The 19,433-nt window shown below is 43.0% G+C and overlaps 9 protein-coding genes across 9 annotated transcripts; 7 read left to right on the top strand and 2 right to left on the bottom strand.

Annotated features, from left to right (window-relative positions):
• Nucleotides 1-469: 469 nt before the first annotated feature.
• On the top strand, nucleotides 470-1,776 carry EAF02_005082 (uncharacterized protein; the record flags this gene model as incomplete). The annotated part of the gene is made up of 2 exons (XM_038901130.1): nucleotides 470-699; nucleotides 756-1,776. 2 exons carry the CDS (start codon nucleotides 470-472, stop codon nucleotides 1,774-1,776), a joined length of 1,251 nt encoding a protein of 416 aa, XP_038759642.1.
• Nucleotides 1,777-5,066: 3,290 nt separating this feature from the next.
• Nucleotides 5,067-5,861, top strand: EAF02_005081 (uncharacterized protein; the record flags this gene model as incomplete). The annotated part of the gene is made up of 1 exon (XM_038901129.1): nucleotides 5,067-5,861. The coding sequence occupies one exon, from the start codon at nucleotides 5,067-5,069 to the stop codon at nucleotides 5,859-5,861; it is 795 nt and encodes a 264-aa protein (XP_038759641.1).
• A 589-nt stretch (nucleotides 5,862-6,450) lies between these two features.
• Nucleotides 6,451-8,151, top strand: EAF02_005080 (uncharacterized protein; the record flags this gene model as incomplete). Its single annotated transcript, XM_038901128.1, has 1 exon — nucleotides 6,451-8,151. The coding sequence occupies one exon, from the start codon at nucleotides 6,451-6,453 to the stop codon at nucleotides 8,149-8,151; it is 1,701 nt and encodes a 566-aa protein (XP_038759640.1).
• Nucleotides 8,152-8,884: 733 nt separating this feature from the next.
• Nucleotides 8,885-9,530, top strand: EAF02_005079 (uncharacterized protein; the record flags this gene model as incomplete). Its single annotated transcript, XM_038901127.1, has 2 exons — nucleotides 8,885-9,253; nucleotides 9,348-9,530. 2 exons carry the CDS (start codon nucleotides 8,885-8,887, stop codon nucleotides 9,528-9,530), a joined length of 552 nt encoding a protein of 183 aa, XP_038759639.1.
• Nucleotides 9,531-9,817: 287 nt separating this feature from the next.
• Nucleotides 9,818-10,910, bottom strand: EAF02_005078 (uncharacterized protein; the record flags this gene model as incomplete). Its single annotated transcript, XM_038901126.1, has 2 exons — nucleotides 9,818-10,830; nucleotides 10,880-10,910. 2 exons carry the CDS (start codon nucleotides 10,908-10,910, stop codon nucleotides 10,172-10,174), a joined length of 690 nt encoding a protein of 229 aa, XP_038759638.1. The 3' UTR covers nucleotides 9,818-10,171.
• A 1,224-nt stretch (nucleotides 10,911-12,134) lies between these two features.
• On the top strand, nucleotides 12,135-12,448 carry EAF02_005077 (uncharacterized protein; the record flags this gene model as incomplete). The annotated part of the gene is made up of 2 exons (XM_038901125.1): nucleotides 12,135-12,249; nucleotides 12,303-12,448. 2 exons carry the CDS (start codon nucleotides 12,135-12,137, stop codon nucleotides 12,446-12,448), a joined length of 261 nt encoding a protein of 86 aa, XP_038759637.1.
• A 184-nt stretch (nucleotides 12,449-12,632) lies between these two features.
• Nucleotides 12,633-14,018, bottom strand: EAF02_005076 (uncharacterized protein; the record flags this gene model as incomplete). The annotated part of the gene is made up of 1 exon (XM_038901124.1): nucleotides 12,633-14,018. The coding sequence occupies one exon, from the start codon at nucleotides 14,016-14,018 to the stop codon at nucleotides 12,633-12,635; it is 1,386 nt and encodes a 461-aa protein (XP_038759636.1).
• A 1,863-nt stretch (nucleotides 14,019-15,881) lies between these two features.
• EAF02_005075 (uncharacterized protein) lies at nucleotides 15,882-18,144 on the top strand (the record flags this gene model as incomplete). The annotated part of the gene is made up of 5 exons (XM_038901123.1): nucleotides 15,882-16,215; nucleotides 16,264-16,862; nucleotides 16,924-17,360; nucleotides 17,414-17,844; nucleotides 17,927-18,144. The coding sequence occupies 5 exons, from the start codon at nucleotides 15,882-15,884 to the stop codon at nucleotides 18,142-18,144; spliced, it is 2,019 nt and encodes a 672-aa protein (XP_038759635.1).
• A 632-nt stretch (nucleotides 18,145-18,776) lies between these two features.
• On the top strand, nucleotides 18,777-19,268 carry EAF02_005074 (uncharacterized protein; the record flags this gene model as incomplete). Its single annotated transcript, XM_038901122.1, has 1 exon — nucleotides 18,777-19,268. One exon carries the CDS (start codon nucleotides 18,777-18,779, stop codon nucleotides 19,266-19,268), a length of 492 nt encoding a protein of 163 aa, XP_038759634.1.
• Between the last annotated feature and the right edge of the window lie 165 nt (nucleotides 19,269-19,433).

The raw sequence follows: 19,433 nt of genomic DNA, 5'->3' as shown, positions 1-19,433 counted from the left end.
GCCGCATCCAATGGCAATATAAATAAGTGAGGAAACGATGGATTGGATCACGTTGACGTCTTTTCTCTTTTGGGAATAAGTTGCATCGTAAGGAGTGTGAGATGCCAAGGACAAACACTTCCATTACTCATCATTAGATGAACAGACGAGACAGATTCCATTCCCTCTACGAGACTACCTACCTTAAGGTTAGCTGGAGTAGGTACCTCCCTCTGTACGTACACATAAAAGATTTTGTGGCTGTGCAAAGTCCAAAGCGAGTGTCATCCACCTGGGCATCCATACCTAGGTAAGCAACCAACGACTTCACCTCACTTCACATCTACATTAAGAAATACTACATCGCCTCAAACTCATACGTTTGTCCATCTACTGGAGCGACAATCTCACTGGTGAAATCTCAAAAGTATAACAATATCATCAATCAACGAGATCCGCGGCTCTACATCGGGCACGACGCATCTGCAATATGGGGAAAGAAACGCCACAGCCCTACAAGGCTGATGCTCATAGAGATCTATTAGAAACTAGCAATGCTGCTGCTTCTTCCTCAAGCTTTCTCAATAATATTGATCAAGAATACCCCGAAGAGGATCTTCCAACTTATGAAGAAACATCCTCATCGGCACCTCTTCTTTCGCGTACTGATGGCCCGTCTGCCAGCAATTCCCACTCTACCTCCGGTGCAGGATGGTATATGTAAGTATCTCTTAATAGATGTGCCGTGCAATTTAAACTAACTTACTCTGTTCTAGCCCTCCTCCCGATCTTCCTTTCTCTTCGCACGACTATAGTTCATCCGATTTCTGGACAAGGTTCCCAAATTATTCTACAGATCCCGATGCTCTTCGTCAAATGATCCTCGAACAAGCTCAATATGCTCCGACCTATTATGTGGAAGTATCGGGGACTCACACAGAAACCGAGCGTCGACACAAGAAAGACTCATCGGAAACTATTACGGATTTCCACATACGTCTGAATTTAACACATTTACTCACGACCGGAATAAGAACTGGAGGAAAACTAGAGATCTTGCCAGATAACCAAAAGGGATATCGAGGAGGAATCATCAAGTCACTAGAGCCCTCCCTCTCAAACTGTGATATTGAGTCCGGCTCGACAGGGGATGAATTACAAGCCTGGTGTGGAAAATTCGTTTCCGATCCATCTGGCATGAAATGCTTCATATTTGAACGCAAGATCATAAATCATGACAAAAGTCATCTGGAGTACCTCTTACGACGTGTCGTTACATCTACAAATTACCGTGGTCGAATTCACGTCAATTTTCCAACGTCGCACAAACGAGTAATTGTTTATTCGCCACATATGATCAACGAATGGCGAATGACTACTTGGATTCGTTGGTTCTTTTATCTCACATTCCTATGGGTAGTTTCCTGGCCAATTCTCTTCTTGGTCACTCGTCGCTACGAGGTCGTGAGATGTATATATCAATATGCAGACAGACGTGCGGGAGTCGGTGCTTCCCCTCGAAAACCAACTGTGCAAAGCGAGGATGATTTTGTTAATCATTGGGAAGCTGCTTTGAGATCTGCAATTATGGGACGAATGATCCGAAGAGACTCTTGTCTGGATGAAGATTATAGAGTACAGATATTGCAAGCGGAAGTTGCGAGAGGTCAAGCGGCTGCACGTGCTCTAAACGGTACGGGTAATGCTTTGGCGGATGGCGCGATTGGAGTTATCGCAGCAGCGACGAGCTTCGTAGGCGAATATAATGATGCGAGAGGTTGGGGTTATGATTCTTGAATATCATTTTCATATAGATGCTACGAGTAATACGAGTCAGCGTGGAGTTTGGATTAATTTGTATGCTTAGAATAGCGAGTCAGTATACCAATTTAACAAGTGAGCGTTTATTTGGTAATGATTACACCCATTTGGGACGCAGGCTTTTGTCTCTCTTAACTACCACGAGTAAGGAAAACACATTGATCTGAATCTCGAACACTATAATCTTGTATTCCTTTCTTATTTCTAAGCCATACAACTATTGATTCGGAAAATATGAAAAAGGTTCGAGTTCCTAGTCTCGACATCTACCATCCATTACCATGACACTCTGCGCATCGCATAATGAAAATCTGATCTCGGATTCTCATCCTCCAATCCCCAATCCATACCCAATCCTGAAACCACATCACAGTATTCCGTATCCCTTCCAAGCAAGCTATGCTATCCCACACAAATCCACATTTCACCCCTTCGCAGAAACTTCTCACACGAGAAATTAAACTCTCTCACTGGCGTCAGAGTTTCGTAACAGTATCTGAAGTTGTAGATGAACCCTGAAAATATACATGTCCGCAGCTGAGACATTGGATGGGGCTTTGGTAGTAGATTGTAATGGGTGCATTGCAGAGACTGCATTGGGTCTGGAAACCGCGGGGGGGTGGTGGCATTTTTGAGATGGGGTGGGTTGTATGGAATGGATGGAGTGATGTGATGTGATGTGATTTGTAGGATTGGTGGGAGGTTTGTGGTTTGTGGTTGGTGGTTGGTGGTTGGTGGTTGGGTGGGTTGAGTTGGTGTGTTGTGGGGAGGTAGATGGAGAGAGTTGAATTTGAGCGTTTATATAGAGGGATGTGGGATGTGGATATGGGATGTGGATATGGGATGTGGATATGGGATGTGGATATGGGATGTGGATATGGGATGTGGGAAATGTGAATGTATATCTGGTTTCGATTCTGGATTTTGAGGGAAATGCGATTTGATGAGGAGATTGTGAATGTGTATTGGCATAGGACGAGTGAGATGTTGAAGTATTGAAGTACTGTGAATCGAAGTGGAGTATTCGATTTCCGTGTGGTTAATAGTTATTTTCTGATGGATTGGAATGAGATATGTTTTGGGATTGAAGATAATAGGGAATGATTCAAGTTACTTATTTTCCTTTTTTTGGGGAGAAATTGGTCAGGGTGGATTTGGATATAGTGACTTGGTGTAACAGATGAGAGTATTGGACTGGTCTCAGAAGGATATTTCTAATGTCAAAAGCTCGTTTGAGAGTATTCACTAAAAGAAGAGGAGTTGCTTTGACAAAATGAGAACAATGAATCAGAAGGTTTTTCAATTAGTCAATGTTGACGGCCCCAGTCTACTTGTTGGTTGACCGAGGATTTGATGGATATATCAAAATATTGGCTTGAAAGACTGTAGTTATAACAGCGTATGTGTCAAACCGTTCTTCCCTCAAAGAGTAAAAATAAACTCACGGTACTTGACTCTGTACAAGGAGGGTTTAGGGGACTTGGGCAAGTAGGAAGTAAAAATATACCGAGAGAAGTGTTTGTGATGAAAAAATGCATGGGAAAAGAGATAAAGAATGAAGAAGAGAGGTTGTTGAGCAGATATTCTGAACTAATTACTATTAGGCAGGAAGAATCGAAAGTGGCTATAGTTGCAACCATATCTAAGCAACACTCGTTCTTACAATTCAACAACGTTACCACGAAATGAGATATTATTCCCTGAACTTCAGACAGATCGGAAATAACACAATCCTGAAAATAATTGGTCAAATTCCAGCACCAGTGTTCTTCATTACCTTAACTTTAAGTCATGACACCATCTATACAGGCCCATTATGTCTAGAATGCGGCAGATCTGAGAATTTTGCCCCTCGGGATGCACGCACTCTCATGTGTGACTTTTGCGGGATTTACACACATAATGACAGTAATTCTCAAAAGATTGCTGAAACTCCCCACAACTTTGTGTATTGGAAATGTCTTTATTGTGGTCGACCAGAAAACCCCGTGGCTCAGGCGACACCTTGTGTGTGTCGATATGACTTTTGTAGGCGTCAAGCCAACTACAAAACTACTGAAGAAGCCAATACACTGAATTATACTTCGTGAGAAGAGAAGTTTCGAAATGAGAATTTGTGGGATGGGACACCGCCAGTGGAAAACAGTCGGAGATTGACGTTCTGAGAGATTATTGGAGAAGATACTCTACGAAAAGATACAACTCAAAGTGAACACCAAGGAAATACTTACGAATGTGAAAACCACGCTTTTCCAAAAATGTGTTTCGAGAAAGCTCATGAGAACCTCACTTCAGGGAAAGACACTCCTCAAAAAGATACATTTGCTTTCCAACTATCTATCTGAAATAAGTGTAAGTTTCACCCAGCGCAATATTGTTATAATGAAAGCTAAAAGGGCCAAGAAACTGATGATTGAACCACAAATTTGATACTAAATTCAACATTCGAGTTGGATATACTCACTTGAAGTTCCTATACTCGGTGTCGGCGGAGCAGACCAATGCGTACGTGGATCATAGGGGTAAATATATGGTGCGGCCACTGGTGCTCTGAGTAGATTTTGTGATAGCGCGAGATTGCCTTACGGCAAGTTCTGGTTTATAAGGAAACCATTATCAAAAAAAAAGAACAACAGTCTATTTTACTGAGAATCGCTTGCTGTGGGTACTGAATGTAAGATTCAACTGCCGAGAAGGATTTGTGAGGGAACAAATTGAATATTACTACACCATTTTGTGCCCCGAATTTTTATTTCCTTCCATAGTAGTTCGATTTTGTGACCTCGAGTTCTTCTTTTAAGAACCTTTTCACATCTCTATTCCGATATCATTTTGCAACTTTCTCGTAGTTGGAAAGCTAAAAATAAGTTCACAGATATCTGCCTTATTCTGTGCCGCACAAACGTTGTTAGCGAGTTCTGAGTGGTTTAAAGTGATGATTTGTTCATTCCTAGTCCACCCTCCATCGTATTGAATCTGACTCTGTAACCTTAATTATTTAGATACTTAGCTAGGTTATTTTATACTTTATTCATATCATATAATGCCCTCTTCTTCCCCCGCCTCTTATCTTAATCCTCAACTAACACTCCACAAGTTTTGGATGAAGCTACATATTCTGATATAATCATCCCATCATCTTTTGACAAGAGCCTTGTCATCATTCTGATAGCTTCTATGCTCATAAGAAATAAAAGACTACTACTCGAGTTCAACAGCAGTACTTGTATCATTCATTACTTTACCTATCAAATTTCACGATCGCGATGCAGCCAGGAAAGGAGTTGAACCAACGTTCAAAGCTACATTTCTTCGATCTCGCCATTGAGATCCGACTTAAAATCTACAATGAACTACTCATTGCCTCGGATTCTAAGCCTATTGAAATAAAATCCTCCGAAACAAGTCCATCGCATTTGATACTAAGCAAAGAATATCGTCTCTGTCCCACAATTCTACGAATCAGCAAACAACTCCACTTGGAGGCATCTCCAATTCTCTACTCCAGCAACAAATTTGTGTTATGCCGTCTCCAATCCTTCTATATACCAGGCTATAAGATCATCACTGGGTTTCTAGCACAGATCGGAGAGAGAAATGCTCTTTTTCTTCGGCATCTGGATCTCTATTTTCCACTGTTTCCGAATTCGATTTTTGGACCTGGTCAGCCTTGGCCCGCTGGAAGAGATTCTGAAGTCATCGAATTAGTTATTGATAAATTCAGAAATCTTGTGACATTCAAGGTATCTCCGTGGGACAATTTACGATTTGGTGGTGGCAGTATAAGGCTGGCAGTCAATTCCTCGAGGAACTCCGGAAGCATTGATTCCTTTGAGTCTATTGGTATGGGTTTGAGCGCATTCGATGCGAGATTCAAAGCCATGCCAGCTTTGAAGGAGACCATGGTAGATTTTCATGTGTCGAATACGTGGCCTGATGATTTAGTGGATAGATTTTTGAGGAAAAAGATACACGGTAGTAGATGGGTGTGTCAAGTTACCAGAGAAGAAAGTCTGTCTGAATCGGATACAGTTGGCTGTTACTTTGGATTATTCTCCTAGTCTCCAGTCAAGGTCAGGTCAAAGATGGAAGAGTCAAAATTAATTTCTTGTGAGAAGTTGGCTGAGACATCGGTCACTACGCTCAATTAAGGAGAACCAAAAACTTGCAATATCGAATCCGTTGCAATTCTACCAAGATAATCTGTTTCGCAAGGCATGACCGAAGAATTAAACTCATATGGGTAAAGTCCGAGAACAAGCATACTTCGTAGATCCTGAGAATGCAATGCTTGAATACAAATTTCGGTCCAAGTCAAAATAAGGTTTGCCAAAAACCTTAATTATCCCTATCGACCAGATCGAACTATAATTTAGCCCTATAATCCCAGCTACACGAGAAATAGACTTCTTTAGATAATAAATCGAATTATAAATCGAATGCAGCGCATGGAAATTTGAACCAAAGGACTTTCAATTTTTCTGAATGCAAAGTCTGCATCTTGGCACAACCCAGCAATGGAGAAATTGTAACAGACATTTGTCCGATATAAATATTGGACAATGTAATATGTGGCAATTCTTTTGTAAGTAAAAGCAGTCACTTTCATTGAATCGTCACTCTCTTGGAAACTTCACTCATTTGTTCAAAATGCCTTCCGTTGGCAAGATTCTACTCGCCGCTGTCAACTTGTCAGTCCTTGTTAATGGACTAACGTGGACCTCATGTGGTATCGGCGTAAAATGCGCAACCCTTGAAGTTCCACTCGAATATGGCGATTCGAAGTCAACAGCAAAAGCAAATGTCGCGCTTGCTCGTTATCCTGCCACTGTAGCAGCGAACAAGAAGCTCGGGTCTCTTTTGATCAATCCAGGTGGACCCGGTGCCAGTGGTGTTGGCTTTGTGCAGTCCGGGGCCGGTGCCGCGGTCTCGGCACTGAGCGGTGGATTGTACGATGTCATCGGATGGGATCCACGTGGAACTGGTGCTTCGGCTCCTATCTTGGAATGCTTTCCAAATGCCAGTGCGGAGTATGATTTCAACAACGCATTTCCATCTGCTCCAAATCTTTGGCTCGGACAATTTGCAAATGCTAGCGCCAATGCTGCTGTTAGCTCTGCTATCACATCTTTTGACGCCTCTGTCGCTACTCTTGCAAAAGCCTGTGTAGCTCAGAAATCTCCCGCTCTTTACACCTCAACAGCAGCATATGTTGTCCGAGACATGGCAGCGATAGTTGATGCATTGGATGGAACTTCTGCAAAACTCAACTACTGGGGTTTCTCATATGGAACTATTTTCCTCGCAGAATTTATCCAAACTTTCCCAGGCCGCGTGGGAAGAGTTATTGCCGATGGTGTCTTTGATGCAAAGGCAAACGCCCTTACATATGTCAGCCAATTGCCAAACGATCAAGTCAGTGTTCGTGCTTCGTTGAACGATTTCGCAGCTTTCTGCAACACCGCCGGCAGTAAAGGATGCTCTTTTGCCACCGCTCCTACTGGAGTCACAGGTACTGTGGCCACCAGACTTGACAACATAATGGAGAACATATTCAAAAATCCTATTGTTGCTTCGGGCTTAAGCATTAGCTTGAATATCCTCAGTCCCCTTCTTGCATCTCTTCTGAGAGTTCCAACCACTTGGAAAACACTTGCATCTGTCTTATCCGGTCTCGAAACCCGTGACGCAACTGCTCTTATTTCACTCCTTGGGTCCTTAGCAGCGAGTGCACCAACCGATGGCTCCGCAGCAGGTGTCGGAACTCTTGCTACTTACCCACTTGGTTGCGTTGATAATGCTGCGTCAAATGGAATTACGTTGGACACTGTCATCTCTCTCACAAAAAGCATTTCAATCTCCGAAAATACTCCAATTCTAAATGCTGATCTTATCCCCATCACATTTTGCCGTAACTTCCCCTCCACACGTCCGCTTGTTCCAAACGTAGGAGCGAGTTTAATGGCGAAAACAGATACTCTTCTCGCAACAGCCAAAACACCAATCCTTATCGTCTCAGCCGAGAATGATCCGACAACACCTCTCAAGTCCGCAAAAGCACTCCGCAGTCTACTCCCTAGTTCATCCACCCTCGTATACCGTGGAGGAAGTGGGCATACCACTATCTCACATGCATCTCTCGGAATGGCAAAAACGATCTCCAATTTCTTTGTAAGCGGTAAAATGCCCAAGGATGGAGCTCGCTTTCCGGTGGATCAGAATGTTTTCCCCACCGCTGCAGCGAGTGGTTTAGTTACACCGGCAGCTTTTAACGGAACCTATACTACGCAAGAGCAGAGTTTCTTAACCGCAACATACAACATTGGCCTTGCCTTTTTAGCAATCGCATAAAAGGTCTCCATATAATCATAAACCATTAGATAATAATACATCGCAATCAAAAATTCTCACCATGAGCCCCTATCCCGTGCAATCGGACCGTATGCGTGATAGAAATTTTGGTGATACCCAACGAATCTTCAATGTAAAGCCGAGACCACAACATATCAAATGTCATTCTTGCATGTATGATATTGTTTTCACGGTACTATTACCCCAGAATGTACCCCAGAAACCCTGCACCAGGTCAGCGATCACAGGGCACGCCACAGGAATTTAACCGACTCGTCCCCCCTTTACCCGACAAGCATGTCGGTTCCACAAATTGTGTTTCAAAGTGATTGACGGGCAGAATCTGGGCGTCCTATCAGCACTGTGAAGAAGTTATCCTTAGGTCCATTTCCCTGATTCTGCAGTTTTCGCGGAATGGAGTGTGGGAATGCCAAGATAAATGATATATCATGATAAGCAGGAAGTGGGAAGGGATGAAAGTGTTGATAGATTAACATATAATTGACCCGATAGAACAAAGACGGAATGATATAACAGTAGCGACTTGAGGTCACTAGGACTGAGCTAGAATAATTGAAATAAGAATTCAAAATTTCGTGATATCTGCGTTGACAGGTCTGTCTTGAAAGAGTTCCCACTTCTTAATATACCATATCGGAGCACAAATTTTGCATCTACTAATTGTGAAACTCCCGACAAGTAATAACTCTAACCAAAACTCCAAAACTCCAAAATGTTCAAATATTTTACTATACTCCCTATCTTCCTCGCATCGCTCCTGGCCTCTTCAACTCCACTACCTCTAACAGAAACCACTCTCTCCACTGATTACACATCCCAAGGCTATCTTATAGCCCTCAACGCATCAGCGCCTTATTTTGCAGGAGCTGGTCCTATCGCCGGCTGCATAACCTCGATTTTCACTTGGACACTCGACACTACTGCATGTGGTCTCTTTGATGGCACTCGCGCTGTATATAGCAAAAGTATCGGGATGTGGATGTATGCATTTGGAAGTGAAGCGGGTACGTGCGGTCTTGTTGAAGGTGGCCGAGTAACATGTTCGGTAACTGGGGTTGAAAACCAGGGAAAGTGGAGCGCGGTATGTCTGTTTTTCCGTACGAATTAAATGTAATTCAGGCAAAAAGTCGTTGGAAAAGAGACGGGAAAGAAAGGCTAATCTGAAATGCGAATAGCCCAACTCTACAAAATCGGGTGTGCCATTATACATGATGGGCTGGGCAAATTGGCCAGTTCAAAGGTGGCCGAGCAGTGGAGTAGATGTTGATGTTTGGAATACTTTGGTGGATAATCCTGCGCCTGGAATTTATTTGGATGGGTTTGCCAGATCGTTTAGTGTGAGATGGCGGGCTGCATGATCTTTGCAGAGGTCAATATCTGAATTTGGCGTTGGTGTGGACTGGTTAAGATGGGAGATGGAGCAGTCTGCATGAAAACTCTACTTCAAAAAAGTAAGACTGGTCTCTTGATTGGATTTATGATTTTTTTCTTCTCGGAAATGGGACAGGAAAAAGATGCAATGGACAAAGGTGGAGTAACTGTATTCATCACTTCACCCATCGTAAATTAAATGAAGGAAAATCGCTTCAACATTCGATAAATTATTCATGAGACTTTCGATAACTCGAAAAGAAAAACAATTGGTGACATCAAAAATCCCTCAATTGAAGGGCTTTTGTGTGGAAGAGTAAGGAGAGTTCCTGCGGAAATATGCTGCCACTGCACTGACAGACTCTTTACCGCTTGATCCGAACTCTTAGGGTTCGCGTTGAATATCTGGCTTGGGGCTTATGTTTATTGAAGAGAACACTGCAGATATATCATATCCCAGAATTGAAGTTTTGTGCGTGTTAAGGACTTTGAGATCTTAGTTTTTACCCGCAGATCAACGTCCCATATAACAAGAAAAGCTTTTTAAACTCTAATTTTTTTCAGGTGGCGAAAAATGGGTATAGCCCTTGTGTTAATTCTGGGTATCCTACGGAGCAAAGAGGCCACATTAATTTCCGGAAAGCTTTGCTAGCTTTGCCTCAACAATGCGCTCCACCATTTTTTCCAAGATGGCAATATCTCCACCGGTTCCTTGGGCGAAATATCCCTCCACAGCTCTCTCAATGTATTTGCCAATTTGATCCACCTCGACGTTGATATATTCTCCTTCTTTCTTGAGAGCTGTGACTATTTTCGTTTGGGTATATGCGATCAACATAATCTCAAACCATTCCTCATCAACCTTGGTAATCGTCAAGCTGGCTCCGTCAAGCGTGACATATCCCTTCTCTACAATATATCTCATCACTTGTTTGTCTCTGGGCTTCAATCTCAGGGTTAAAGCCTCTCCATCCTCTTCTCTCTTGATCAGCTCTGCGACAGTATCCACATGTCCTTGTACGAAATGTCCTCCCATACGTGTGTTCGCAGAAACGGCGCGTTCGAGATTGACTTCGGAGTTGACTTGTAGAGAGCCGACGTTTGTACGACGAAGAGTTTCTGGAGCGCAACCAACTGTAAAACTATCCTCCGTGAAGGTTGTGACTGTAAGGCAGATACCGTTTACGGAAATGCTGTCGCCGAGTCCGCAGTCTCCGAGGATTGAGGAGGCATTGCTGATGGTGAGAGTGGCACCATATTGACTGTCGAGTTTGATGTCGGAGACAACTGAAAATGTTAGTGAGTTGACATTGGATATTGAAGAATAACAGCAAACCTCCTTTGATCTCAACAAGACCTGTGAACATTGCGACGGCTTTGAAGAATTGAATGCGATTGAAGGTTGAGCTTGGCTGATGGTATTAAATTACCCCGCCATGACCAATGATATTTGATATTGTATTGCGCTAAACTCCTTTTGATGAGTTACATAATACACATCAACATGGATTTTGGTTTCCTTTTGAACTACATCTCAAAACTTCGTATTCGAATTCGGGAAACAAGAAAATATGTCCTGCTAGTTACTAACCGCTACTATTGCTCTAGGTAAAATTCATATCAACGTTGTTGTCCTATGCTCCAGTATTGGAAGAAAGTATCTCCAAAAAATCAAAAAAATCATTTCTCATGGACTGTCTCATGTTTCTGTTTCTTCTGTGGCATGAGGTACGACATATTTGAGGGAATCTTGTTAGTTTCACAAGTAGTGCAGTACCATCGATTGATCGAAACTACTTTCTAAACTATTAGACACATCTGCTTTTCACGTCGATGAGATCCGATTTCAAAAATTGCATATCCAAATGATGCATCGGGAGACGGGAAGCCACAAACGGGTGAAGGTCCTCGAGAGTCCCTAACGAACTACTAGGTAGCTCATGCTTAGTATTCGAACTAATGCAATGCGTCACATTTCATGGCATGGACTGTGGATGCTCTACGAAGTGTTCTGTTTGATTATCGAATCAGATTTATTGTCACATACCGATTATCCGAGGTCGTTCCAATGATTATATCCTACAGTTCTCTTATCTACACTCCATGAAATCCAGAATATGTATGCAAACCTTTACAATCAGGAAGACCTTTAGAGTGTAAAGCGTAAAACATTATTAACGTCATGACAAGCAAGCGTACCTTGATATGTCAATCTAACGGGAGAGCTACTGCAAGGCGGCCTTAGCAATGCTCAATGCTAACATAGCGTTGTTCCTGGGGAAGTTTATGATGTATTGACGTTTGAAATGATGATTTCATTGCTGATAATTTCATTGCTAATGATTTGCTCAGGATTCTGAAAATGTCTTGGAAAGTCTCAATGATTCAGGATACTTGGGTGATTTATCAGAATATTTATGATATCACCATCTTCTAGCCTTTTTTGTACTTTCCGTCACACAGAGCTCATCTATCTCAAGCTTTAGCTAAGATGAGTACAAGTAGAGCTTTCTTCCGCACATTTTCTTTCAACAACCAAACGAACTCAAGTCTCTGCAAAAAATCCAGTCCAGAAAATCACCAAATCCATCATGTCATCCTCAGAAGTTCCCCAAGGGAATCCCACAGACAACGATTATGTCTCCCGTCCTGGCCACAAGCAGGATCCAATTCCAGTTCTGAGTGACGAAGCTTCTATTGAAGAAGGCAAGTTTTGTCTGTATTCTTGATGATTGACTTGAGCTAATAGCAGTGTGTAGAAACCGCCGACAACGTCGCTGTCGACAAAAGCAATATCATCAATGATAAAACCAGACATGCCGCTAAGTCTGCTGAGACTTACCGAGAGCCTGGGGACAATGAGGGTTTACCTGAGGATGATGGGAGGAGTGCTGTTGCCCAGTAAATTTTGTTAAATGCCTTATAACGTCTCGTGCGAAGGGGCGAATTAGATGTAATATTGAGGGATCATGGCAATGGACCCGAATTCGATGGCGCCTTTCTCGGACGTGTACATTGTTGATGTTGACTTTACTCGAATATATATACAATAATGATACCGTATTACTTCCTGGAATCTCTGTTCAAGCTCAAGCTGCCACTTTGATCCCATTTTCGAGAGTGTGAGGCTCATAAATTCTCGGTATCAATCCCTCAACCATATCAATGGCTCCTTCCATGCTGTCCTTGTTGAACACAAAAAGCCCCTGTATGGCAGCCATACTGGTATGGAGCTCTGGTTCAACAGTCTTACCTTCTTCATTAGCAACAAGCCCAAGACTTTCTAGCTTTGTCAAAAATCGCAATTTTCCATTTCCATCCTTGTCAATATCGCCATAGAATCTATCCCACATCTCCGCAGCTTGATATCTTGTAGCTTCGCCAATTCTCTCGATCATATCAACTCGTCCAGGCCGTATTAGCGCAGCGTCAAGTCTGTCAATGTGATTGGTAGTGAGGAAAGCTATTCTTTCTTCCCCAGCCGCCACTCCGTCCAGTGCATTCAACAATCCCGAAAATGTTACTGTTGCGCCTGAATATCCTTCGGAATCTACCTGTTTCCGATTTACAAACGCAGCATCTGCATCTTCAAGCAGTACTAGGGTTCTCGGAGGTAACTTCGTTAGGAAATGCGCCAACTTGTCATCTGTCATTCCCCGCTCGCTCAAATTTATCATTGCGACCCCAAAGTTCAATTCCCCAGCCAAGGCCTGTATAAAAGAGGTTTTACCACTCCCAGGCGGACCATATAGAAGATAACCTCTACGATAAGGTATTCCTCGATCCACATACCATTGTTGCCGACCTAGAAAATCTGTCACATCATCGAGGATTCGCTCCTTGACTCCTTCGTCTAGTATTACAGAACTTAATGGCCTTTTTCGTCGCGCATCTCCGAATTGTCTCCATTCCATTCCAGAGCTCTTATAAACAACCGTTTTCCCTTCCCGCTGTGTCGCAGCTAATTCATGCGCTTCTGCAAAGATATCTGCGAATATATGTCGATGAGCGTATAATGTTCGCAGAGTAATTGTCTCGTGCGGTACACCAGTATTCATATTATGACTACTTTGCTTCTCCCGCTGGACTAAAATAAAAGCATTCTTATGCTGAACAACATGCCTACCATATCCCGGCTGCGCAAGAAATGTCGCAGATGATGGACCGCCCTCTAGTTGTTCGCCGGTCGTTCGCATAGAATAATCATGAACACGGGTGATTCTAGATGCGATGAATCCTCCAGGTGGTCGAGGAAGACATAGCCATGCTAAGATCCATTGATATGATGGATCCTCCTTACTGATTTCGAGATTTACCAAAAGACGACGTTTGATAGTTGAAGCTCCCAGTATCATGAAACGTCGACCGATGGCGGCAGAAGCTCCGAGACCTGCAAGACCAATGCCTCCGGCAAATACGGGATTATTGAAGAGCGCATCGAGAGTCGTCAGTGACGTTGTTGATGGATCAGGCATTGTTTGGTGGTGGGAGTAATCTTGGGATTATCGAGTCGCCTGAAAAAAGCTCTGGAATACCCGATAGTAACCGATGTTTGTGGGGGGATAAGCTTATCGAGCTTATATCAAATCGACTCGATAAGAAATCAAAACATCCAATTTATTACAACAAAACACTAGCCATCTTACATTCTCATTCTACATTGTCATCAGCATATGAGATACCCCTGAGACAAAGAAACACAGATCGCAATAACATTGGCTTAATGCAACACAGCAGGTCGTTGATGACTGGGACATCTAGAGTGCCAAAATCTGGATTGCACTGCAGGACCAAATCTCGATCGAGGAAGGCCTGAATTCTCCAATACGGAGTACAAGACGATAACCTCACAAGCAATAGGATTGATCAGGTTCTTTCAACCATGTCCTCCGGGTTATCAGTACTACATCCACGACCCTGATACATGCCAAACGAGCATCCTCTAGTGGGCTAACCTGTGTCGAGGCAGTCGAGTGATTGACCCACTTTCAGTATTTAGGAGAGGGATGATATTTATTCATTTCAGCTACTACATACCCAGGGGGAAAGTTGGCGCAGTTGCCGATGTCGTTTACAATATATTGTCAAATTCCTGCATTGTTACTCAATTTTTACATACGAGCAATTTTATAATCTGCCCATGATGACTATTCGAAAACTCAAAGTTGAGTGTGTTTGATGTGCAGTATTCCTAGAGCAATTGTGACTACAAAGTTTCACGAAGTCTTCTATCTGCTTGTTGGAGTGCTACGATAACCCTGTGGTTTTTTTTTCGCGACATAGGACGAGTAGACGATAGTAACATTCATCGTCTCTAACCAGCAAAGTGGGGTTTGTATGGGTCTTCAAAAAGGAACAAAGTGCACTAGTTAGAAAGCATTCAAGACTGGACAATACAGGTTAGAATCAAATTCGACGAACTACTTGAACCAAAAATATCAATATCCAAAACTACATGGAATCTATAAGGCTGTTCTAAAATCAGATCATCGATTCTGTTGCTTCACTTGATTGGGTCTATCGTACACGAAATCGTAAAACATCGGTGAAACCAGTGAAGCACCATGCGAGTATCTACGTATGGAGGGTGTTCCCAGGTTCACACGTGTTTCAATATTCCATGTACGCATTTTTAGAACATTTGTTACCCCGGACTTGATTACAAGTCCGTATTTCACTTATCCGCTGTAGTCGTTTCTGTACGTGAGGAAGCCTCCTTGAGATGTTGAGGTCGTACCTGTACGATTGAACCACAACAATTGATGAACGGCTGCTGCTGAATTCTTATTCTCATAAGAGTACAGCATTGTATATCCGTTCTCAAAATGACCTTAACTCTACCAAAATGGCACTTTGCAACTTAGTGTGGTTACTCTGTCGATGTATGGGATTTCTCAAATACATCGAATGTCCTGGTCAAAAACTGCCACGCTCAGACTATTGTGACCCTTCCTGAAACTCTGGTACTACTTGGCAAACTTTTTGTTCTATAAGTTTTAAGGCGACCAATCATTTTCATTTTGTGATAGTTTTATTTCCTTACACCTATCTATTCTAGACTCTATTCAAGTTCAGTTGCCTGACCCAGCCACATTCCCCGTCCCGAAAGTCAAAATTTCATCGACATGATAAGATGAGAACAAAACCAGTTGTGGATCTGGCCACACAATGCAAAAAAGTCCGAACCTTGAACGGCTCTAACAAAACCTCATGGACTCCCATCACCATGATGTTATTCATGGTTTTATTGTAAAATTCTGCGAGGCCGGCCCCCTCATGATTTACTTATTCAGTTAAACTAGACTCTTTTTCCGCAGTGACTGCGGGCAGTCTGAACCATGGGAAAGATAGCAACAAAACTACGGGAGATTAAGGAAGGATTCAAAAACGATGAAAACTTAACTCGAGGAAGAAAGGGCTTTGTTCGCGGAATAAAAGCATTACCGTCGTCGACAGGACATTATTTGGTTCGGAAGATTCCTTTCGTACGTTGGTTCCCAAACTATGCTCCAAGATGGCTTGTGGACGATATGATTGCTGGAGTAACAGTCGCATTGGTCTTGATTCCCCAGGCCCTGGCATCTGCAGCGTTAGCTGGCATACCATTGCAGCAAGGACTCTTTGCTAGCTGGTTGCCATCGGTCATTTATTTCTTCATGGGTACATCGAAAGGTATTACTTCTACATGAATTTAAGATTGCTTGATGCTAAGAATTGTAGACATTGCTACAGGCCCTACAACATCCTTGAGTCTACTTACCAACGCCGTTGTGTTATCGATTGCTGCCCAAGATCTTCCGATACCGCCAGCTCTCATTGCCTCCGGTATTTCTTTCTCGATAGGCGCCTTTTCTCTATTATTCGGACTCCTAAACCTTGGATGGATCCTAAATTTCATCACTGTTCCTATGCTAGTTGGGTTCCAAATGTCAGCAGCGTTAATCATTGTTCAAGGCCAGATTCCATTGATACTAGGAGAATCAGGTGTGGGCCAAGACTTTACGCTACAAGGAACGCAAATCCCCAATAACATTGCAACTACTCAGCCGTTATCATTGGCTGTTGGCGTAGCCTCCATAGTGATTATCATTCTACTGAAGCTCATGGGTAAAAGGTGGGGGCACAAGAGTAGTATCATCAGGATCTTGTCAAACTTACGGAACGCTTTCGTGATTGCTATTTCCACTGCGATATCCTTCATCGTCAACAAAGATCTCATCATTCCACAATTTCCCATCGCCGGGAAGGTAGCATTAACCCTACAATCTCCACAACTTCCGACTAAAATTGTTCTGCTTGTCGCCAAGAAATCATTCCCCGTGAGTTAGTCCAAGACCAATGCTCAATAGGCCGGACACTAATCTTCTAATTTTTACCTAGGTTTTTATAGCTGCTATGGCTGAGCATTTGATATTCGCCAAGTCATTTGCTCGTGAACACAACTATGAAATCGATGAATCGCAAGAACTCGTCTTTCTGGGGACCGCAAACATTGTGAATGGCTTTTTTGGTGGGATGCCAGTATCCGGATCTCTTTCTCTATCAGCAGTGAATTCAACAACTGGAGTGAGATCACCACTCAGTGGGCTTTTCTCTGCCGGATTTGTTTTTCTTGCCATCAATGTATTGACGGAAACTTTCCAGTGGATACCAACCGCAGCAACCAGTGCAATTATACTTATCTCTGTAGGAGAAACATTACCTCCAAACAGAATTCCACTCACATACTGGAAAGGTTCATTTGCAGATTTCATAGGCTTTTTTGTCGTCATGAACGTGGCGTTGATTGCAAGTATAGAGTTTACTCTTGGGCTTGGGTAGTCTACATAGCGCTCTACACTCTTTTACGCACACTATTCTCCTCGATTAGTCCGCTAAAGCCCCACGATCTCGAAAACAGATACAGTTTTGAAAGTGTAAACAGAATGAGTATACCTCTTCAGGGAGGGCGCCTAGTACCTCAAGGCACGCAACTCATTACGTTAGAAACTCCTCTCATTTACTTGAACGCGGAGAGGATAAAGAAAGATATTCTAGAAGCTATTTGGACCTATCACGAGCCGACTCTTTACGAGTCAACGGAACGAAATGGATGGAGCGACTATCGAGTTCGAAGGACTGCCGCCCTCCGTCGCAGGAGTAACATTAATACACCAACCAGATTTCTTCCCAGGCTTGAAGTCGTCGTATTCAACTTCACACGAGTCACATTCATTGATACTACCGGTCTCACCTACCTTCAAGATCTCAAAGACGAAATTATGGCCTATAGTGGTGACGCTGTAGAGTTACGTTTCGTAGGTATGATTGACGCTGTACAGAAAGAAATTCAAAAGAGTAGGATGGCCGTTGGGCACTTATCAAGAATCACAAATCGGCCTAGTCGCGGGAATCGACATAATATTTGAAGATCTACATGATGCGGTCGCAGCACCTAGAAGTGTTAGAGCATCTATGAATGGACTAGATTTTGGGTTTGTGAATTCGAGGAATGATATGGAACAATTTACGGATGAGGAGGCTTTTCAAAAGGGCAGGATGAACATCATAGTGACAAATGTTGTGACAAAGGATGGGAGGGCGTATAAGGAGGAAATTTGAATATACCTTTAGGTGCTTTGGAGTATTTTGGGAGCGATCTTTGCTATATTCACGAATAGAATAGGAATTATAGAAAACATGTATATGTGGAGAATCATTGCGGGAGGACGCTTTCCTGAACTACATAGTCAAAACGATGAAAGACGTCAGGAAAATCACCATTATCGACTCATAAATCTCAAGCGAATGATGATCTCCAGTCTGATTTACATGTCCTTTCAATTGGGCAAACTCATTCACTCGTATCATTGCTATTTCGCGAGAAGAGTTGGTTGAGTGGTCTGTGCGTCATCCTAATGTCTCCCAACTGTGGTGAGGACTTTCCCCGCATTTGAAGTTCCCAACAAACACAACGACAACTCCATGTGAAGCAACAAAGTACATCTATCCTTCCCAAGCTGTCGGGTATGACTACCTCGGAAATTCAAACTACTACGACGCTTTATCATTCGATTCAGTTGATTGATCGAAAGTCTTTGTGCCAACTGCCGTACCGATCATGACGAGTTTCTTCGCGACACGATGCATGCTCGAGCAACTGTGCCCAAATACTATGATGATTTAATTATAAATGCATCAAACATGGCATTACATGATATGCAATATCTGCGCAACTATACATGGATCGTTCGATGCACAATGGCGCAGCAATACCTCTCACGCATGTTAATCGTGCGATATCAAGATGTTGGATGAGGACAATTACGTCCGAACAACTTGACTCGGGGGTTTTGGCCTCTAAGCCTTTGGTTGTCATCGGGCCATTGACAAGAGGCGCTAATAGGAAGTTAAACTCCGGCATATTGACACGAGCATTGGATGTAGGTGTAACCTCCCAGAAACCATCCGAAGAATCGAAAGAATCATTTCCAGATTGGGACAATGTTCCTGGTTTGTTTTTGACAGCTTTGCCACTTCGGCACTTTTATTGCCAAAGCAAGGATTCGAACGACCGAATTCTCACTACTGCTATTGTTACACTCGATGGTTATACTGGAAGACTAACCTGGCTTGATTTTAACGTCATGCCTGACATGCCAAATAAATTATTCTTCTGCAGTTGTTGGTGCCTGGAAAGGGGCAGCATCCCAGGTGTGCGCCATGTGAGCAATTGCATGGTCTGAGGAAAGATTCAGGGAATACTGGAAGTGGAAGAAGAGCCGTCACTCCGCCAGTCCATCTTCTCTGGGTCGCGTTAGATAAAAAGTGGCCTTTTCTCTACGCCTAGCTTTCACAACACTCCGTCAATTGGTAACAGAATGACAAGCTGTATGTTAAGCGCTGAACCG

Source organism: Botrytis sinoallii, assembly GCF_014898435.1.
Source record: "Botrytis sinoallii strain Bc 23 chromosome Unknown BSIN_007, whole genome shotgun sequence".
Classification (NCBI taxonomy): Eukaryota; Fungi; Ascomycota; class Leotiomycetes; order Helotiales; family Sclerotiniaceae; genus Botrytis; species Botrytis sinoallii.
Note: the sequence above shows the minus strand (reverse complement) of the source record. Positions and strands in the feature narration are given on the sequence as shown.